Raw genomic sequence first — 22,677 nt, 5'->3', positions numbered from 1 at the left:
CAGGGGCTCTGAACAGCACTTCAACACTATGCTTGGGGCCATTTTAAACAGCAAAATCACCCGTAAAAAAACACAAAAATGCAAAATGCAAGGTACTAAATAGACCATGATAAAGACACTTATTTACAGTGTAAAAGCTGAAATACGAAGGCAGCTCGTCCCCTTGTTGGACCTCAGCTGGGGACGTGTGCACTGGGTGACCCTGCACATGTCTGCAGATCACTGTGGAAGGGCCATGAGTGTGGATGTAGGTTACAAAGAAATGTTAGTGAGGAGGCAGAGTCACAGATAGAGAATCTGAGAATAAGAGAATCAGCTGCACACACTTTCCCGATTAGTGAAAAGTACAAAATTATAATTATTTTCTTTAGAGTTTTTTGTCATGCCTGTTGTTTCTATGTTGCAATTTATAGTGACTTACTCGTGGCAAAAATGAACTAAAGGAATGGAGAAATGGTTAGGCTTGAAAGCCGACCAAATAAGGCTATCTGGGTTGGTTTGATTGTTGAGAAAAATAATATGCAAGATTCTCTGAGATACTGTAGGACTCTCTTGCTGTTACTTCTCATTAAATGCCTGCAGGTCAAATGCTTGATGTCACAAGTTCCTATATATGAAAAGTGCAGAAAAAAGGGTGTAAATTCTAGGCTCTGGGTGTTTGGATTGAGTGTCAACATGTGAGTCTTTTGGAGAAACCCAATTTCCCGTGCTTCATCTCGTTAAGAATGCTGACACTGCATCTTACCAGAAGTCCATGTGATGATTACTTTTTTTCATTTATTTTAATGATTTCTAGCTTTTTCTTGTTCTTTGGGGGACTTAGGTTCTATTCCAAAAATATTTATATTCTGCCATGACTTTCTTGAGTTATAAACAGGTGCATACTCTTATTAATGTTTATACCAAAGATATATGCAAAAGTGGTCCTTTATTTTGGTAACCAGAAAGAGCAGAGATTAGGGTTGATATATAGAATTATTAAAAAGACTGGTTTCTAAAGCAGATGGTTTCATAGGGTTTTATTAACTTTTCATCTGACTGCTGCTCATTGCTCTGTTAATTACCATCTGGAATTTGAAAAGTAGATTTTTTAAGTTGTTTCATTGATGTCCTCTTCATGATATATGTTGTACGCTGATAGAAAAGAAAACTTTTAAATAAAGGGTTTTGTTAAAATACAGGAGTGGGCAAAAGTAGGTTTACAGTTGTTCGAATGGAAAATAATACAGTAATTAATAAATAATAATACAAGAATAAACTCGGTGCTTCCCATACTCAACTGTAGACCTGCTTTTGCCCAGCCCTGTATATCCCTGTGCCCAGCGTGGCCTCAGCAGAACCTCCCTTCCGTGCCAGCAGGTTGATCCATTGCGCTCCATATGTTTAACTGGCTACAGTACCAAAGTGCTGTAGCTGATGACTTTTTGCCTTGTTCATGTTGCTTTCTTTTTCTGAAGGGCAGGGATGTGCTTGTTGTGCCAAGTTCTTAAAAAGCCAGCAGACTTGCCAACAGGTTTGTGGAGGCTCCCGGGGGATATGGGGCAGGAGGGGAGAATTGTAAGGTGGCGATAATCGAGCTGTTGCCAGCCCCTTTGAAGGTTGTCTGAGCTGCTGCTGACATTTACACTGAGGAGCAGGAATTGTTTATACATCTCTTGGCCTGCTGTCAGGAAGATAGGAACTCTTCTTGTACTTCAAAGCCAAAAAGAGGGGGCGGGGGGAGATATGGAGGAATCTGATGGATAAGTGGTGCCTGGTCCCTCTTTTATTTATCTAGGAATTTTCTGTGTGTGCTTGCTAAGGGATGGGAAGTTATTCAGACAACTTAAAGTCACACGTAGTTTGCTTTAGCATTCTGTCAGGGACCTAAACAAACACTCCAAGATAATTCCCTCCTGTGTCTCCAGTTTCCTCTTAGCTGATTGGTGCTGCCAGGCCACAAGCCCTGGCAAAACAGAGGAAGACTGCAGTTTATAAGGAAAAAACTCCTCACAGATCATTACAAGTTGTCCCTAGTTTGGAGCTGAGAGTTAAGAGAATTGGATAATAGCTTCAATTTTGCCCTTAATTAACTGGTTGGCTTTTGATAAATTGCCTCCCCTTGAACCTCCTCGTCTGTGAAATGAGGGAGTTGGACAAGATGTTCCCTTCAGTCCCTCGCATTTCTCATGTTCTCTGCTTTTGTGATTATTTGTCAAGATGGTACCATCTTTTACATCATAGTCTACAGTGAAGACCACTGCACATTTATCTTTGGCAACTAATTTGCAATACACAGTGGTCTTCACTGATGGACATTCATGAATATTGAGATTTTGCATTCTACCACGTTTTTCTCTGTTGCTTTTTAAGAGAATGTCACATAGTATTAATCCTGTCAGAGTTACACAGCTACTGATTCTTAGGCTTGTATTTTTCAAAATCTAAACATGGGATTGAATCCCTCTCACAGATATTGTTGAAATGAACTTCTGGGAAAATCTCTAACAACCCGAGAACTGGCGTTAAGTTGGTTTGTTTCCCTACCTGCGTTTTGTGTGCTGTCTGCAGTAGAGACTTGTGCCCAGGAATGGTATCCTCTGGGGGAAACTTGCAGGCTCCTTCTGCTCAACTCAGCTTTATCATGAGGACTCTGCATTAATAGATCAGTTAGGCGGCCATTAGCTACTTAGCAGTGATCCCAGCTCCAACTAGCTTAGTCAGAGAATTAATGACTCAGAACTAAATGCAGAGGCAGGACAGGCTTCAGGGTCAGCACAGCCCAGGGTCAGCTGCTGCTCCACTTATGTTGGCTTTATCTTCAGGTTGTGATCATGGTGTCAGGACCCCATAGCAACCTTTTGCTTTGCATTAACACCTGACACTTTGGGGACTCAGTCTGAGCACTATGGACATTTGGGCCAGATCATTCTGTGATGTTGTGGAACTGTCCTGTGCATTGCAGGGTGGTTAGCAGCATCCCTGGCCTCACCCCATGAGATGCCACTAGCATTTGTGATCATAAAAAATGTCTCCAGACATTACTGAATGGTTGCTTGGAGGGTATTTGTGCAAAAACATCCTGGTTGAGAGCCACTGGTTTAGAAAGAAAGACAGCCCATTTATTTCATCAGGTGGCTAAGGAAATTTGTTTACTAAGAGAGCCCAAGTTCCCCCCTTTGTCTCACTGCCTCAGTCTGGGTCACTCCCCCACTCCTGACCCGCACCTGTGAGGGGTGGAATTCAGGCTCATCGAGTCCACACTGGAGCTAGGGATGGCATCAGCTTTCCTGAGGCATGAAACTGCATCCTAAATGTGTCTTTATTTTTCTTCCTCTCAGTGAGGACTATGGAAAGAACTTTAAGGATATTACAAATCTCATCAATAACACCTTCATTCGGACTGAATTTGGCATGGCTATTGGTCCTGAGAACTCTGGAAAGGTGAGACTCGTTCGTGCATGTGTAGAGCTGTGCTTGATGCCACACTTGGGCGCTCAGGTGTTAATGTTGGAATGATCCAGAGATACATAGCAGTGTATTTAGTTTGCTATTACTGTGTTTTAAACATAAAACCTAGTTTAATACTGATCACAAAAGAACTGGATTGGTTCCTTTTTGGCCTCTGTCCACTGCCGGAAGCCGGTCCATCCTTGCTGCTTGACAAAGTTGCTGCAGGGAAGAAACATCTGCACAGCATATGTTTCAAGGGACCTGGCGTATATGGCATACTGTTCTTAATATGTTTGCTCCCCTTCTTGGCGCTATGTGTTTTAACCAAGGTCACCTCTCCGAGAAAGGTTGTTTCCCCAGGTAGGGATTTTCCCCTTAAGTTAGGGAGGGAATAAAACCTCTTAACCCCTTCCCCAGCAACCTAGGACAGAACATGGCAGGAGAACCTGGACAGAACCTGGTGACCGAACCTGGCTGGAGAACCTAGACAGAACTTGGCTGAAGAACCTGGCAACAGAACCTGGTGACAGAACTTGGCTGGAGAACCTACACAGAACTTGGCTGGAGATCCTGGCTAGGCTGCTGATCAACTGAACGCTGTCTCCGTGTCATTCCTTCTTTGCCAACTCCGTCCACACCTTTGGGGACCCCTGGAACCCCAGCAGTCCACGATGCACCCAAACTCTTAGGTGGCAGCTGGTTAGCATTACAGTGTACGCTCCTAAGACACACATTTTATTTTAGTCTTTGGCAAACTGGCTGATCTCAAACTGACCGGCTTGCATCCAGATAGACATGATGCGCTAGCTCAATTCAGGATAATATTTTTTGATAAGACTAACACTTAAGGAGTGGGGTGCACCAACTAATCTGTCTTTATAACTCTTACTTTGGGAACTGAAATTTTCTTAACTGATGTCTTGTGGAAGTGGTGTGGGACTTCCTGAGCTTTCATAGTGTCATACCCTGAATCTGAATTGCCTTCTTCCTAACCAGGTGATTTTAACAGCAGAGGTATCTGGAGGAAGTCCCGGAGGAAGAATCTTCAGATCGTCAGATTTTGCAAAGAATTTTGTTCAGACCAATCTCCCATTTCATCCTCTGACTCAGATGATGTATAGCCCTCAGAATTCCAATTATCTTTTAGCCCTCAGCACTGAAGTAAGTCTCCTTGAAGAAGTTACCTTGCCCTTTGCATTTTTATCCTCTAACATCTAGCCTTGAAAGGCCCCTTTAGCTAATAATTTTATGAAGTATTTGACTGATTTCTGGTGACTTTGTATGTCATGAAATATATATCTTTTTGTGTTTTGTCCTATTTGGTAAAAGGCACAATTACCATGTACTATCTATTCCACATAAGTATGATATCTAGTTGTCATTACAATTTTTAAAATATTTATTTATTACATTGACTGGGGTGACAGTGATCAACATGATCATATAGGGTTCAGGTGTGGGTTTCTGTTACAAGGTCTTATATTGCACTGTGTGCCCACCACCCCAAGCCAGATCTTCTCCTGTCAGCTTCATTACAGTTTTTAAAAGTGAATAGATGTGTACTATTGGAAAACTGAATTAGAACACGGTGTAATGTAATCATCCTTGTTCTGCAAGGGACAAGCATAGATTGTCACAGTCCTGATGTCATTGTTTCTTTCCTGTGGCCAAACCACATCTTTCTAATTTTTCTTTTTTGTTTGTTGCATAGTCTATCAAGCATATTGATTTCGGTCTTCAACACTCATGTATTAAGTATCCAGTCTTAAATCCCTGCGCCCCACCCCAGTCCGGTGCTCTTCCCAGAAGCCAGTGCCCCTCCCTCTCTCCTGAAATTCCCTGCGGAGCTCGTGCAGCTTTCCTTTCACAAGGACCAGTCTCCTTTATTGTGGATGCTAAGGGCCCAAAGTGGCCGAGTTGCTCGACTATGACAATCGCCATTACACTGCATATTTAGATGGCTCTTTCACTCCTTATTTCTTAGAGTGTGGTCTGCTGACCAAAACATCAGAAACCCCAGAAGCTGATTTAAATGCAGATTCCTAGGCCCCACCCCACACAGTACATCAGTGACTTTTGATGGCGAGGTTTTTACCAGCTCCCCAGCTGAGCCTGCCCACTAAAATTTGAGAATCATTGCTATGATGATGGTTCTTGGGACAGAAACAGGATTATCAGATGTGGCTGAGCAAAGGGGTGGCAAAAGGAAGGGAAAGGGCACTGGAAGACAGGTCTGGCTCTGGGCTCTGTGGGCAGATTTGAGCAGAGGTAAGGCTGTAGGGCTCAAGGAAGGCCAGAGGTAAGCTTAGCCCAAAGGAGGCCAGAGGAAGGAAACTAGCCTGCTGGGTATGCTACAGACTTTCAAGAAACAATTCCTGGAAATTCCTTCCACCAGCTTGAGCTGAAAGCCCTTCAGGGAGCAGAGACCTCTTAGGAGTGGACAGAACCATCCATCTCTCCTTTGACCATCCCATTGCCATTACCAAGTTATCTTCAGGTGGTTGAAACAGGCTGTCCCCAGCAAGAGCTGGGAACAACCTGCTTTTATATCTGAAATTACTTTCAATTAAGGAAGTGCAGATAATTGGGGAAGAGAAGATGGACCAGTTTGTACTCAAGTGCAAAGAGGTGATATCAGACCCTTTCCTGTTTCTAAGTACAATTAGGTAAATTAGAAATGCTGAGCATTATCAGAGGAAGAAAATGAAAAGAAAAAAGAATGGTGGGTGGGGAGCACTGAAGGGAAATTCTGCCTCGACCATTTAATCCCAGCTGTACCAGGACATGTCTGTCCCCCTCCACCGAATCTGGGCGCAGTGCAAGTGACAGTCAGTTCTTCATCTTACTGTCTCTGCTGCATTTGAAAGGTTTGGCCAGTCCCTCCTTTTGGGAATTCTGCTTGCTTGGCTTCAGTGACATCATTCCCTTTAGTTCTTCCCTGTGTTCTAACTATTCCTTCTTGGTCTCTCTCTTCAACTCCTTTCAACCGGCCCTTAAATCACTGCTGCCCATTCTACTCAGCAATCTCTTCCACCATTTAACCGCCACTGTGATGTGTCAGATTCTCAGGTCCCCGTGTCTGGTCCTGGCTTCCTCGTGGGGCCTCTGATTCCTGTCTTGCTGCCTCCCTGGGAACCTCTAGCTTCCCACAGGCACCTCAGGCTCAGTTAAATCAACTTCTCTCTGCTCTTCTCTAAGACATACTCTTCTTCTCTTAATCCTTGTACTGGGTAAAGATTCCACAGGACCTCTTATCCCTGAACCAGAATCCAGAGTGATCAACTGCCCCCACCCACCCACATACACAACCCATCCTGCCCTATAGGAAAAGTCCAGTTCTTCTGAAACTAACTTCTCAATTCTCCCTGAGCCTGTTCCTCACAGCCATGGGGTAGGGCCTCACTAACTCTTCATGAATGAAATGTGGCCGTTATTCGCTGCTTTTCCTGCTTCTGGTTTGGACTCTGCAATCCACCTTTCTCATTGTCATCCGAGGGTTCCACCTCCCCTCTCCTGCGTTAGCTGCTCCTCCCCTCACTGGGACTGTGTGCTCCGCACACACCACCATGCTTCTCGCCTCACTGCCTTTGCTAGTCCTAACATCTCCTCTCCCCGTTTGCTTCCTTCTGGTTACACTGCTCATCATTTAAGACTCAGTTCAACTGTCTCCTTCACAAACCGTCTTTGATGCAATGTTCTTTTCCCTACTCTTTCCCGAGGACCATGCTTCCAAACACTGACCATCGTATCACATTTTCTTATCTGGACCTCTAGTTAACTGTGAGCTCCTTGAGAGCAGGGAGTGTGTCTTACTCGTCTTTGTATCCCCAATGCAATGTCTGGAACAGTGCCTGGCACACAGTAGGCACTTCTTAAGCATTTGTTACTTGGAACCTCCCAGACTCCGAAGGGGCCCCTGTAAATCATGTATCTCTGGAGCTCAGGCAGCTCAGATGGAACGTCAGTGTATGTTTACTGTCCCAGATGATTAGATATGAATTATTAAAGGTCATACAAGCAGCTGCACAGGATAAAGCTGGAATTTTGATAAGTCATTTATAATCTTTCAGAATGGCCTGTGGGTGTCCAAGAATTTTGGGGGAAAATGGGAAGAAATCCACAAAGCAGTATGTTTGGCCAAATGGTGAGTAACAGAAGACTCCATCTGTGCAGAGCCCTAAACCGTTCCTGACAGCGCTGCCAAAAGTCACATGACTAAATGTTGAGCACTTACTATGTGCCAAATACTCTTGAGGGTGCCACAAGGGATACAAGAGGGGATATGACACAGGCCTCGACCTGGAGGAGCTTCTCACTCTGCCAGGAAAGACGACGTAGCTTCACTAAACGTTACAGCATAAAGTAGAAAACAAGGCTCACAACTGGGTAGCTGCTGCTGCTGGGGTTTATTCTCCATAAATAGTGACTTCAGTTGGAACAGCATAAAATACAGCTTTGATTTGGGGACTTAGGTACTTCTCTGCCCCCCCTTCCCCAGACTGACACCCCCTCATCTAGAGACTCATTTCAGTTATGAGGAATCGGGAAGAAAGCCCAGAGAGCTTCGCGATGCCAGTCACACCATCCATGCACCAAAACTCATTCACTTTTCTTGGGGACCCCTCAGGTGCCTGCTTAAAGGGGCTGTAGGGGGCTCTGACCAGGGAGTCAAGTCCTAACCGTCTCTGCTGCTAGTCAGGGGCTTAACCTCTCTGGGCTTTAGTTTTTCCCTTCTGTCTACGAACAGAGATTTGTTTGAGGATTTGGGAGATGTCTGGACAAAAACTAAGAGCCTTTATACCTCCGAAATTCTTGATTAGGCTCAGACTCTTGCTTAGAGCCTCTTTGTTCTTTCTCTTTGGCTAATTTCAGAAAATTTGTTCATCTGTTTCCCAGTTAATAGCAAATTATTGCCAGAGGTGGGTACATGAGTACTGACAGCAAGCGCACACCAGGAGAACTGCAGAGCAAAGACTGAGAACGGAACAGGATGAAATTATTCAGTGCCAGATCCAGAGCACATACACCTCAGTAACTTCTAGCGGGCACACCATGTTCTAGTTTTATAGGGTTGATGCTCAGTGACCCACAATCCCCAGGGAGTTTCATATTTAATGTCCTCTACTTAGGGAGTCAGGAACATTTGTGATATAGACATTGGCAAATATATCTACCAAAATTCACTAAAATACTAAAAAATGTTGCTTTTCTGGAAAATGCTGGTTAGGTGAGGTTTTTGTAGCACCACTCTGGTACCCATGCCATAGCTGCTTTCATTTTATGGGTTTGTTACTTATATGGTCTTTTATGGAAGGAAGTGGCCTTTAAAGTAACTAAGTTAACAAATTGTTTCACTGTAGGATGTAATCAAAACTATAGGAATTTTGATCACTAAAACTGGTCTTTATGTACATATCACCACAAGGTACACTTTAAATATCTTACAATTTCATTTGTAAATTATACTTCAATAAAGCTAAAAGAAACAAACAGAAAGGTCTTTAAAACTAAAGAGTTATTTTAATATGGTATTTTTTTAAAATAGATTTTTATTGATTTCAGAGAGGAAGGGAGACGGGGAGAGAGAAACATCAATGATGAGAGAGAATCATTGATCAGCTGCCTCCTGCACATCCCCTACTAGGGATTGAGCCCACAACCTAGGCATGTGCCCTTGCCCAGAATCGAACCCAGAACCTTCCACTCCACAGGCCGATGCTCTATCCACTGAGGAAAACTGGCTAGTGCTTAAAATGGTATTTTACTTTATATTCTATACAAGATTTTTTACTTTTGTAACTCGTTTCTTTGATTAGTGTCTAAGTATAAGCTAACTGGGTTGCTGATAACTGTTTACTCACCTTTTAGATCTTTGATCGCTAGGAGTTGACAGCTGAAGTTCTGAAAGAACATGCACAGAGCCAGCCCCTTTTGCCAGGGCCAATCTATAAGTACTATTGGCCTGAATCGAGTTCCCTATAAACTCCCTTTCCAAGTTAAAGTTTAAATAATTCAACCTCTGACCCAGTTGTCTGTCTGAGATGAAAGAACTAAATTATTTAGCTCATGCAAAGCATTAAGCTAGGTTCTGAGGGGGAACAACAAAGCAGAAAACTTAGTACCTGCCCAGCAGTGAAGTGGAAGAGATAAGGCACACGTTAGTGGTTAGCGTGGCTAAGTGGGAGGCTGAGGAATGCACGCGCTTTCCGGCAGAGCCTCTCCTTCTCAGCACTAAGGACATTTTGGACCGGACTGTTCTTTGTTGTGGGGGCGTCCTGGGCCTTGTAGGATGTTTAGCAGCATCTCTGGCCTCTACCCACTATATACTAGTAATAACTTCTTAAGAGCAAATGCTAGAGGCAGATCTGGAGAGTGTAGGTAGACCAGTTAGACAAGCTGGAAGAGAAGTTCAGAGGACTGTGGCAAATGCCTGGGGCCAGGCTCTGGGGAACCCTGACAGTGAGCTGTCAGAGTCCAGAGTTGCTGCTTTCACTAGTACCTATGGAGGAGGCTTACTAAACTTGCTTGGAGCTTCGTGACAAAGGTTGACATTGCTTTAACACCTGGAACCATGTCTTTTCCCTGTCTTTGCCTCATTGCAGGGGATCAGAAAACACCATCTTCTTCACTACCCACGTGAATGGCTCCTGCAGTAAGTATATTTTAGTCCCAGAAGAGTGTCCCATCCATTCGTGGTAGAATATTCTGGGTCATAAGAGGTAGAAATATCAAAGTTCCTTCCATTCTTCTATAATTTTAATAGCTAATATAGTTGTTAATTATTTTTTAAAATCTTGAAAGTACAAACTAATTACTATACTGTGCCTAGATCAAATAAAACTGCAGGCTGTACAAAGAGACGCTATACTTAATTTCAGCAGTGTATTTACATAAAGTAAACATTAAGTAATAGATCAAAATGCCTGGTGATTTCTGCGAAAGAGCTTGAATTGTGTTTATCAGTGGAAGCCAGTGGCTTTCCAATCAGTGGCACAGTTTCAAAGCAGAAAGCGTAATTTTTTTATTTATTCATTCAACAAACTCATTCATTTATTCATTTGAGCACCTGCAGTAGTATGCTAAACACTACCTAAGGATGAAGAGAACAAGAGACCCAAGGCTACTCTCATGTTAAATTCAAGTAGGGATGAAGAGATAGATGATCAACAAGAAAACCAAAACTCAAACAACTTAAAATAGAAGAAGATAAGTTCAAGTTATGTCATGAAGGAAGTAAATAGGATGCTGTGGCTGTGACTTTTATGCAACATTGTATTGGAATTAACTAAACTCTATCTGTCCAAGGTAGAACCTCACATGTATAAACATAAAACCCACATGTGAATTCCCCGTGTCTAATGCCACATCAGTTTATATCCTTATTTGATTAATATGCACAGGATTAGAAATCCTGTAGCTGTGAAATTCAGAACATTCTAAAACAGCTGTCTGAACTGGAGGCTCACTAGGCAGTGGCATTGTAATTACTACTACATCTTGTTTAAGAAGCTGACCTTGGGGCACTGGAATTATGGAGGACTTCAGATTTGGGAAAAAGCTTCAAAACCATTGGTGTGAAAATCTACTCATTTGGTCTTGGGGGACGTTTCCTTTTTGCCTCTGTGATGGCTGACAAGGTGAGTGTTTGCCTCTTCTCTTTGGATTCTAACGTTTCTGTAACTATGCCTCCTGTAGATCCCTTTACTCCTTGTACTGACGGAGTTGCTTGCCTTTTTGCAATCTATATATATAAAAGGCTAAGTGACCAACCGTACTGACCAGCCGGTACATATGACGCTCACTGGCAATTTAAAAATAAATGTTGACTCGAGCATGTGCAATACATGTAAAACTCTCGCTGGTGCCAATCACACGTGTGCGTTTCAAGCTGTCATTGTCGATTGTGAATTTGGTTGTTTTTGTTGACATTCTGAAGCTGAAAGAAAGCGGTGGCGTTGACAGAATATGTCTGAAGACTAACTATTGGCACAACTGTTCCCGTCTGACACTGGCCTCCCATTTAAATTAATTCGAAGACAGTTTCCCGTGATGCCAGCATTTGTGATGACTACTAATAAATCACAAGGACAAACTCTAGACAGAGTAGGAATATTCCTACCTAAATCCATTTTCAGACATGGTCAGTCATACGTTGCTTTCTCTCACATTCGAAGAACTTGTGACATTAAAGTTAAAATTGTATTGTGAATACTTCATCACAAGGGATATTAGTCAAGCACTCTGAAAGTGTTTTTACTCTTAATGTGGTATACAGGGAGATATTAGAATAAGTTTAATCAATTTATCAGTCATTGTTTTTATCAGTGTTGCTTTTATATCATGTCTTTGTTGTATCATGTTATTGTGTATTAATTTATTTTCATATACATTTTACTAATTTTCTTTCATCTCTGACACTTCTATTATAGAGAAAGGGTGAATAGTGATATTAAAATATTTCTTCTAATTAATTTCCTATCAATGTGCACGAATCTGTGCACCAGGCCACTGGTATTTGATATCACTCTAAGATTTGCGGGCGATTCTTTTAGAGAGACTGACTGACTCTTCTGGGCTATCCTGGCACTTCAGCCTGTCACCACCACACGAATTCTGGTGTCTGTTTTGGGATATGTAGACGCAGTGTTTGGGCTTTACTCACACATGGATATATGCAGTCCATTTGTTTCAGTAATAATAATAGAAATAGGTGACATTCATTGAGTACATAACAGTGAACAAAACAGATAAATGTCCTGTTCACAGAGCTTATAGTTTAGTAGGGGAGATAGATACTAAACTAATAAATATGATGTAATATCAGGTCAGAATTAAAGCTACGAAGAAATCTAAAGCAGCATAAGGAAATAGAAAGTGACAGGAAGTGGAGCAGGGCTGTTTTAGGTGGGGTGGTTTGGACGTGCTCTCTGAGACCTGACTGGGGTGAGAGCATAGCTATGTGGACATCTAGGCTCAGGGAACAGGACGTGCACAGACCTCAGGCTGGAGCATGCTTGACATATCAAAGAAAAGTGACAAGGGCAGTCCAAAGAAGAGGAGCCAGCAGCCAAATCATTAAGGGCCTTTATAAGTGGTGATTACGACCTTGGCTTTTATTCTTGTGTTGGGAAGCTGGGAAAGGGTTGTGAGCAGGGTGTGGTGTAATCTGACTTCTTGACAGAATAAGTATGCGCAGAGTAGTCTACCGAGGCAGGAATGGCAGAGCCAGAGCAGCTGGGAGGCCGTTAGAGTAGTGTGAGGGGGGAGAGGGAGCAAGTGGTGAGATGGTGGGTGTGTTTTTCAATGTATTGCCAGTAGGATTTGCTGATGGATTAATGTGGATTGTGAGAGAATGAGAGAAACTAAAAATAACGTTAGTCTTTGGCCCAAGCAACTGACTGAATAGTGGTACCATGTACTAAAATGGCAAAGACTGTAGGAGAAGCATGTTTGGGGGAGGATGATCAAGAATTCAGTTTTGGATGTGAGATGCCTGTTAGATATCTAAGTGGAAATGTCATGTTAGTATTTGGTTATCTCCCCAAATTATATGTGTTTAGAGCCATGTGATTGGATGATATCTTCTGGAGGATGGGTAGGTAGAGCAGAGTGGGAGGACTGAGCACGCCCTGAAGCACCCACCACTGAAAGGTTGGAAGGAGATGGGGAGCCCAGCAAAGAAGACTGGGAGGGAGGCACCAGTGAGGCAGGGCGAATAGGACAAGGCGAGATTGTGAAAGCCACGTGTGAAAGGTGTTTCAGGAAGGGCGAAGTGGTCAGCTGTGCTAAACTTAGCTGAGATGTTGAATTAGATGAGTGCTGGGAATTAGCCACTGGAGCTGGCAAAATGGAGGTTGTTGGTGAGCTTGACTGAAGCCATTTCATCGCAGCGCTGAGGTGAAAAAACTGGTCAGAGGGTGTTCAGAGAGAATTGGAGCTGGCTAAGCAGACAGTAACTACAGTAACTCCCTCGAGCAGTTTTGTAATTATCCTCCCAACAACCCTATAAGCTACTACTGTTACTTCAGTTTCTATGTGAGCAAACTGAGTAACTTGCCTGGAGTCACCCGGAGGTGGAACCCTGGTGGAAATCAGACTGATTCCAGACGTAGCCTCCTACTCTGGACCACAGTTACACAAAACCAAAATTCCACTGTGTGCTCTTGAACTTTAACCTCTGCCTATAACAATGAGAGTAAGATTCAAAGTGAACATCTAAGTGTATAAGTTTTAGAAAAATACATAACTGTACGTGTCCCTGAACTTTAAAGAGTATTTAACACAAGAAGGCCCTGGAAGTCAGTCTCATGCCCTAGCTAGTTGTGTCTAGTACAGCCGTGGGCAAACTACGGCCCGCGGGCCGGATCAGGCCTGTTTGAAATGAATAAAACTATTGAAAAAAAAGACTGTACCCTTTTATGTAATTATGTTTACTTTGAATTTATATTAGTTCACACAAACACTCCATCCATGCTTTCGTTCCGGCCCTCCGGTCCAGTTTAAGAACCCATTGTGGCCCTCGAGTCAAAAAGTTTGCCCACCCCTGGTCTAGTAGCTATTTTAAACTATTTATGAGGAAGTATGTGTTAATTACATCCTTAACAGACTCCTTTAACAGCTAAATCCCTGATCAGATTCCTTTTATTAATTTCTGACACTCCTTGGCCTCTTCCCAGCCGGTGCACATTCCCCTCCTTATGGCTGTTCTGAGAGACTTCCATAAAGAGATGTCACATATTGACTTCCTTGTGATCACCCAAGCATGGCTTTCATCTCCATTTTCTAGACCCTTCGTTATCTACTTCTTTGCCTTATACCAAGACTGTGTCAAAGAGACCAAATCTTTATGCAGCAATCCGCACTTAAGAATTATCTGAGCACGAATATGTGAATGGCTATAAAGCCAAGTCAGGGATGGTACCATGACATCCTTGGCTCCGATGAAGGAGCTCGGAATGTCAGAGGTTGGGAGGATATCTTTCAGGCCACACTGGAAGAAGAAGCCAGGATAGTTTTGCTTACAATAAAATGGATTGTCGCATTGCCTGGAACTTTGCTAGAGGTTGGAAATTGCTAGGTAGTTGCTACTGGGACCTTTCATTTATATCAGTTATACCCAGTGAGGAAATGGATAATGATACTTGTAATTATTAATAATGTACCTAGTATGTCCCTGCACATGGTATCTTGGAAGAAAATTAAAAAGGTGTATGTTGGCATTTGTTCCAGGATACAACAAGAAGGATCCATGTGTCAACTGATCAAGGGGACACGTGGAGTATGGCCCAGCTGCCCTCTGTGGGGCAGGAGCAGTTCTACTCTATTCTAGCAGCCAGTGATGACATGGTGTTCATGCACGTAGACGAGCCTGGAGGTAAGAGCGTTTCAGAGGCCCACCCTTGAATTTATAGAGCTCGAAGCTGCAAGCCCTACTTTTAGTAGCTTTTTTTCTTACCCCTAGGAATTTATTAGTGCCCTACTGAGTATTTTTGTCTTAGAAAATGTAACCTCTGTTAAAAGGGGCCACTTGTTTTGACATTGTCTCGTTTGTGTGCATATCCAAGGGTCTACAACAATGCTGCTCAAAGAATGCTCAGAGGATGGGCACTAATTGGCAAACTCTGTTACTGAATAAGTAGAGGAAGTGAGAGCATGCATTTAGAAGCTCTTATACCTATTTGACAAAGTAATTTTAGATGTGTTTAATCTAATGATAAAAGAGTTGGTGGTTATATTTCATTGTTCTAGTGATACATTTTTATGCTATTTTACAAAAGCATTGGTTTGTGACATAGTGGAAATTTAAAAATTGATCTTTCATCACAGGCAGTTTGAGAAGCATTGCTCCAGAGGTTAAGATTAACAGAAGTGTAAGCTATGAATCTAAATACAGTGCCTCTGCCACCAAAATACATCTTGGAAGAGCTTTTCTGTAGCATCTGATTAACTCATTCAACAAACTCAGCACCTGCCATATTCCAAGCACTAAGTAACAGGGATACTAGAATTAAAGATGGACACAAGGATCAAAGATCTGGAGTATCAAAATAAAATAAAAAAGATCTTGAATATCAAACCTTGATTGGGTCTCTGGTCTGTGTCTACATCATGAAGAGAGATGGTTGGCTAATGTGCAATGATTCAGTCATGTGTATGGTTAGACTTTTGTTGCCTTGCTGTTCCCTCCCAAGACATAGTGTTTTTGTTTGTTTGCCTATTTCAGATACTGGGTTTGGCACCATCTTTACCTCTGACGATCGAGGCATTGTCTATTCCAAGTCCTTGGACCGACATCTCTACACCACCACAGGTGGTGAGACGGACTTCACCAACGTGACCTCCCTCCGTGGGGTCTACATAACAAGTGTGCTCTCTGAAGGTGAGTCTTGCTTGGCACAGCTGTCCTTCAGCTGAACATGGTGAGAGTAGAGGCCTTTGGGGAGACTGATGGTCCTGTCCCCCAGAAAGATTGCTTACCTTAGCCAGCAGCCTACCTGTGTCAATTCTGGCTACACTTTTAAGTGAGTTATGGTAAATAGAACTAAGAAAGAGAGAGGGCACAGCAGTAGCCAGCCAGGCTTCTTGCGTTCTGCTCAGTGCTTTGCAGTGCTCACCTTCATTAAACACACACATTAGTCTAGAGCACAGAGCTGACCACCCAGGGAGCCTCTGAAGGTTTTGTTTATTTACATATTTATTCTTTTATAGGAGGTGGGCTGTTTGTTTTTGTAAAGACCTTTGCAATGGTCCACAGGACCAAGTGATCTTGGCCCCCTATTTCCTCCCTGACCTCACTTCTCCCTCTTCTCTCCCTCTCCCTCCACTCTAGTCACTCCAGCTCTCAGTTCTCTGCCAATCCCCCTAAATCCACCAGGTTCACATGCTTGTGGTTTGGAGATGTGCACGGACTGTTCTCTGTTTTCCAAATATCTGCAGGGCTGACATCTCTTCCTTCCAGTCTCTGTTCATATTTACTTTCTGAATGAGACCTGCCATTGACTATCCTATTCTAAATTTCAGTCTGCCCTCCCCCATTCACACACACACACCGTCAGTCCCCCTCTAACTATGCAGGTTTTTCCATTTTCTAACACACTATGAATTTACCTGTTTATCACGTCTAGTGTTTGTCTGTCTCAGCCTACTAGAATGTAGTTTCACAAAGATGTGGTATTTGTGTGTGTGTGGTTTTTTGTTTGTTGTTTTTTCAGGTTTGTTTCACATAGTGGGCACACAACAATATTTATTAAGCCTTGGCCGGTATGGCTCAGTTGGTCGGAGAAACAGAACTTGTTAGGGTTCTCCCAGTGTATAGGGCTTAATGCACTCTCTTCCCGTTCAGATAATTCTATCCAGACTATGATCACTTTTGACCAAGGAGGAAGGTGGAAGCACCTGAGGAAGCCTGAGGACAGTGAATGTGATGCTACAGCAAAAAACAAGAATGAGGTTTGTCTGACTCCACTGTCACATGTATTTGGAGCAGAGCAGGCACTCTGTTCTGCTCCTGTTGCGCCAGTTCTTTGAATAGTGAAGTTCAGTACTTGATTAGGATTACAGGTAAAGGTGGAAAGCTTGAAAATGAGAGTAATGAAATTAACTTAGAATGTAAGAACTAGGGACTGCGAAGAAAGGCCAAGATACTATGGATTGTCTTCTAAAGAAAAACAAAACTGAGGGCTAACAATTTGTGTTTTGCAAAACTGCTGAATGGAAACAAAATGGACATATGGGTCGGGGATTAGTTAGGAATCAGCACGGCAGCTCTGAGACATTAGGAATTCTGCGAAAGCCACAGGCCACCGTTCCTGAGCAGGGCAAAGCCATGCTGGCCATTAACAAGAGAAGAGAACTTGGCCTTGTCTTCCCCTCTGCCTGGGTGCCACATAACTGGGGGGTACAGGTGGTGACCCCTAGGAGAGACCTAGAACTAGGAATACAAAGGTGTTGCTCAGGAAATCCCAGATTCTGAGAGTGACAGGTCTTGACAGGCAAGAGAAAAAGAAAAGAGAAACAAGCTTTGTGCCTGGCTCTTTCAGAATCTGAGAGGTGCCTAGGGGAGCACTAAGAGAGTTTTCTTTCAAAAAGGACAGTTTGGGTAGTTCTAAGCTCTCCTCAATACCTGTGGCTAACATGCACTCTACTCTTCTAGGCTGGGTTTTCTGTTTTGTTTTCAGAGCCTCACAGTGTGAGATTAAGTGTACCTTCCCCACCCACAATGCTCTCTCTCCCTTCTCCTCAGCAGTACTGTGGAGTCTTTCCCTTCTGCTCCCTTTTCCCCACCCCCCTGCGTGCCCCAGGAGGGGCGGGCCTCCAGTGGCCTCTGCTTGCCTGGCTCTCCTCCCGCTCCCATGCCCCTCCCTCCTCAGCATTTCCTGGCTCCCCTTTGCCTGTGAATAAAGGCTTCCACCTGGTGACTGAAGGGCCTCTCCTCCCCTGGCAGACTGCCTTCTGCCTTTTCAATGTCACGTCCCATTTCATCACTGACACACCCCTTGCTATCATCCTCTGCTGCTCCTCAACCTCCACATGTGCCCTGCCCCTGTGGCCTTGCCCTCGTTGTTCCTGGGAAAGCTGGCCTGTCTCCCCGACCCCGATTCATTAGAACTTGTGAAATCCTAACCATCCTCACTGCCCATCTTCAGTTAGATTCAACCATTCCTCTTTGTTTTATTAATAGTTTGCCCGAACCTCTTTTTTTGTAGTAAAATATACATGACATAAAATTAACATTTTAACCAATTTGAACCTCTTTTAAAGCAGTAACTTTTGCTCTGCGTTGTACCTCAACTAGTTTTAGAGAAATATTTCTCTTTTTTAAAAAAATCTCGATTTACTAATTTCAGAGAGGAAGGGAGAGGGAGAGAGAGAGAGAGATAGAAACATCAATGATGAAAGAGAATCACTGATTGGCTGCCTCCTGCATGCCCTCTACTGGGGATCGAGCCCGCAATCCGGGCATGTGCCTTTGACTGGAATTGAACCTGGGACCCTTCAGTCTGCAGGCCAACGCTCTATCCACTGAGCCAAACCATCTAGGATGAGAAATATTTCTTAAAGACAAGGCTGGATCCTGGCGAGGTGGCTTAGTTGGTTGGAGCATCATCCTGCACACCAAAAGGTTGTGGGTTTGATTCCTGGTCCAGTCAGGTCACACCTGTACACCAAAAGGTTGTGGGTTCAATTCCTGGCCCAGTCAGGTCACATACCTAGGTTGTGGGTTATATCCCCAGTTGGGGTGTGTATGGGAGGCAACAGATTGATGTTTCTCTCTCTTTCTCTCCTTCCTTCCTCTCTGCCCCTCCTCCTCCTCCTCTAAACATGTCTTTGGATGAGGATTAAAACACACACACACACACACACACACACACAGAACTAGGTCTTATTTCCAATCACCACCACGTCTTGTACAGTATCTGAAATATGTCTGGCATTCATCAGGTTTATTTATGTGGAACGTGCATGTCCACAGATGACCTCAAAAGCACTGGGGGTTACAAATAAGTTTAGGGTGTAGGCAAATTCACAGAATCTATAAATAGTGAGGGCTGACCACACACACGCACACACACACACACACACACACACACGCACACACACACACACACACACACACACACACAAACAGAACTAGGTCTTATTTCCAATCACCACCACATCTTGTACAGTATCTGAAATATGTCCGGCATTCATCAGGTTTATTTATGTGGAATGGGGAGTTATTGTTTAGTTTTGCAAGATTAGAAAGTTCTAGAGAAGGATGGTGGTGATGGTTGCACAATAGTGTGAATGTACTTACACTATTGAACTGCACACTTAAAGATGGTTAAAGTAGTAATTGTTATGGTATGTGTATTTTACCATAATTTTTAAAAAAGAGTATCCCACTGAGGTCTGGGTTAGAGTTATTAGAAGGCTCTGTGAATGAGTAAAAAATTCCGCCTTTGGTTTTAACCCCTATAAGAAAACCACCGAACATGGCTTTTACCATCCTCTGGAGGATTTCTTGCATGATAATGGTATTTGGGGTTATTTCACAGACACCCATCAGAGAGAGTAACATGACTTTCCCCTTTCCCAAATCTTCAGTGGCCTTTTTCCTATCACAAGAGGCATGATGGGAAGTAATCAGAAGAAATTTACTCAAAATTAGCCTCTTGGCAGTAAGTCCTGTCTGTTTCGTTGCTGCTCTGTGCTGAGGAGACGATGGATTGTGTTGCAGGCAGCGTGGGAGATGCCATCTCAGTCATGGTCCCGGACGTGTACATCTCAGACGATGGGGGTTACTCCTGGGCGAAGATGCTGGAAGGACCCCACTTCTACACCATCCTGGATTCCGGAGGCATCATCGTGGCCATTGAGCACAGCAGCCGTCCTATCAATGTGATTAAGTATGCATGAGCTCAGCTCCACCCACACTTTCTGCATAAAGGGCAACTGTGGGAAGTATTCCAGTTCACTGGGGGGAAGTTGCACGCCCTGATTTAAATTTGTGCATTCTGCAGAACTGTAGGGAAGGTTTTTAAAGGGATTGCATTTAGAGCAACTCAGATTAAATGGCTTGCTTTTTCCTCTGACTTCAAGTTAACACTTTTTGCCACTTCTTTCTCTCCACAAGATTATTGTGGAAGTGTCTGAACATTCTGGATGGGGAATGACTCCTTAAGCAAAGGCTCATAATAGATCATTTCTGTTTGTTGATTTGGAAGCCCATTCTTACATGGGTCACTACTTTCTCTTTCCTTGGAAGGAAATTTTGTAAAGGCATTTTCTTCCATACACTCTGAATGAGTCCCTTTTCTTACCCTGTTAACTAAGCTATCACCTAAACATGAGGGCTCTTCTCTGATTTGGACCTAACAGCGGAGTGGTTTCCTGATAGTCCCATACATATTGATCCTCTGTTGTGATCTTTCTCTGATTGGGGTTTCAGGTTCTCCACAGACGAAGGTCAGTGCTGGCAAACCTATACGTTCACCAGGGAGCCCATCTACTTTACCGGCCTGGCTTCGGAACCTGGAGCAAGGTCCATGAATATCAGCATCTGGGGTTTCACTGAAACTTTCCTGACACGTCAGTGGGTCTCCTACACCATCGATTTTAAAGATGTCCTTAAAAGGAACTGTGAGTGTCTTCTTTGACCTTTCCTACCAAAAACTTGTAAGCCCATTTTTCTAAATAGCCAATTCAGTTTAATTTTTTTCCACTGGAAGAAGAAAATGCATAAAGTTTAACGTTATGAAAAAATTTGTTCAGCACCTGCTCTTTAACAGGCTCTGTGCTGGTCTTCATATCCCAAAGGATAAAAACCTGATCCATAGGTTTTTAGACCATAGCCTTTGAGTCCTTTTTCCAAGAGTGGATGATATGACAGGTTAACTGTCATCAACAGTCCTCATTTGACATCTAGTCGACTACAGTTAAAAGTCTAGAGACAGAATGTTTTCCCTTCTGTTTGAAGCAAACGAACCCATAGTGAAATGAACCTATGCTTTTGGCTCATTGGCATCTTGTCCTAAAGGAAAGCATCTGGTTGCTGACCTTTGGCATCAGTGACAAGACGTCTAGCCAGCAGCCTCTCCGTTTGAAAGGAACCCTAGAGATCCTCGATCCACTTCCCACTTTGAAACAAATACGGGTTTTCCTAATACTCAAATGAGTGGTGAAATGCAAATATCCCTCCTTTGGGATGAGGAAATGCCCATTGCTGGTAGGCTTCAGCTAATGTAATGTGGCTTCACAATTCCAAAACGAAGCGATGGGTTGGGTGAGACATCTCCACTCTTCCTCTCCCTGTTCTTCCTGTCGCCTGGCAGCTGCCTCATGTAGGTGAGCGCTGTGCCAGGCAGTTTCCCGAACAACCTGTCTTTCCTTTAGGTGAAGAGAACGACTATATGATATGGCTGGCTCACTCCACAGACCCTGGAGATTATGGAGATGGCTGCATTTTAGGCTATAAAGAACAGTTCCTTCGGCTACGCAAGTCATCTGTCTGTCAGAATGGCCGGGACTATGCGGTGACCAAGCAGCCGTCCGTCTGTCTCTGCTCCCTGGAGGACTTCCTCTGGTACCAGCATCCCTCAGCCCCTTTCCTGTGCCAGGGGAAGTGGAACACAGTTGTCTTACAGGATTGAACAATATTTCAATCCTTTTCTTTCCCTCCTTCCCCAAGAGCAGAGAACTGCTGCTGCTTATTAAGGAAATTGAGGCACAGAGAAAGGGAACCAAAGTCATTAATAATTGGACAGATGATATTATCATATTGAACAGTTAATTATTGGGCAGAGCCAGCAGCAACCCCCAGAAATCCTGACTTGGCAATGATAGTAAGGAGGGAGATATGTAAGGAGGAAGAGATTAAAAAATAGAGAAGGTGATGAGGTACAAACACCAAGGAAAGTGGCACAGGAGCTAAGAGGACATTGGACTTCAGCAGAGAGCCCGTCAGCATGAGTTCAGTAGGTGGCACTTAGGTTTTGGGTCATCAGCAGAACTGAAGGCAAAAAGAGTGCTTCTGTCCTGAGACACTAGGTGACAGCAGTATACTTACGGTCCCTGTGTCCCATCAGGGTTTAGAAGCCACCAAGGTGAACTCCCAGACTCAGGACCCTCCAGGCTTAAGGATCAGTGATGTGGCTGGCATGGGGTTAGTGATGATACAAGGGCGAGGGAGTCCCTAGGTAGTCTAAGCAAGATAACTTAAGGCAAATAAGAAGGACTGATTCACCTCATAGGTAGTCATCTTATGGAACTTGTCACATTCCCTCAAAACACAGGTGACAGAATACAGGACCAAGCAAACCCAAGTCTGACCTTGGGGGGTCCTCCTGTGTGGCTCATATCTGTCTGTGGAATGGCCAGAGGTCCTCCTCTCCCCGTTTCCACAGGGGAAGTGTCACTCACATCACTTGTTTTGTTACAGTAGGGCTAGAGATCCTTGAAACTCCAAGGGCTGTCCCCATCCCGGACTGCACATGGGCTGGCTCTTCATTACTGAGCTGGTTTCCGACGTGCTGTGCTTCTCCGGAGCTCTGAGCCATTGGACACGCTGCTCCACAGCCTGCAACGTCTCCCACGTCCCTGCCTGACCCCACGCCTGGTGGATTCCTTTAGTGCTTAGTTCAGATAGCACCTCTTTAAAGCGTTCCAGTTTTCCCTCATCTAGGCTCCCACAGAACCCCTGTCACAGCTTTTACCGTGTTTTAATCATTGTGTATAGGTTTGCCTCCAGCCCCAAACTCCAGG

General features: G+C 43.7%; 1 protein-coding gene across 1 annotated transcript in view; it reads left to right on the top strand.

Annotated features, from left to right (window-relative positions):
• Nucleotides 1-22,677, top strand: part of SORT1 (sortilin 1) — a 36,564-nt gene that overhangs the window by 6,992 nt on the left and 6,895 nt on the right. The window contains exons 3-13 of the mRNA XM_015563516.1: nucleotides 3,321-3,423; nucleotides 4,429-4,593; nucleotides 7,503-7,576; nucleotides 10,035-10,084; nucleotides 10,942-11,069; nucleotides 14,662-14,806; nucleotides 15,656-15,811; nucleotides 16,775-16,954; nucleotides 19,601-19,823; nucleotides 20,366-20,556; nucleotides 21,310-21,499. Of these exons, the coding sequence (XP_015419002.1) occupies nucleotides 3,321-3,423; nucleotides 4,429-4,593; nucleotides 7,503-7,576; nucleotides 10,035-10,084; nucleotides 10,942-11,069; nucleotides 14,662-14,806; nucleotides 15,656-15,811; nucleotides 16,775-16,954; nucleotides 19,601-19,823; nucleotides 20,366-20,556; nucleotides 21,310-21,499 (1,605 nt within the window). The remainder of the gene's footprint in view (nucleotides 1-3,320; nucleotides 3,424-4,428; nucleotides 4,594-7,502; nucleotides 7,577-10,034; nucleotides 10,085-10,941; nucleotides 11,070-14,661; nucleotides 14,807-15,655; nucleotides 15,812-16,774; nucleotides 16,955-19,600; nucleotides 19,824-20,365; nucleotides 20,557-21,309; nucleotides 21,500-22,677) is intronic.

This window comes from Myotis davidii, unplaced genomic scaffold (assembly GCF_000327345.1).
Source record: "Myotis davidii unplaced genomic scaffold, ASM32734v1 scaffold217, whole genome shotgun sequence".
In the NCBI taxonomy this organism is placed as follows: Eukaryota; Metazoa; Chordata; class Mammalia; order Chiroptera; family Vespertilionidae; genus Myotis; species Myotis davidii.
Note: the sequence above shows the minus strand (reverse complement) of the source record. Positions and strands in the feature narration are given on the sequence as shown.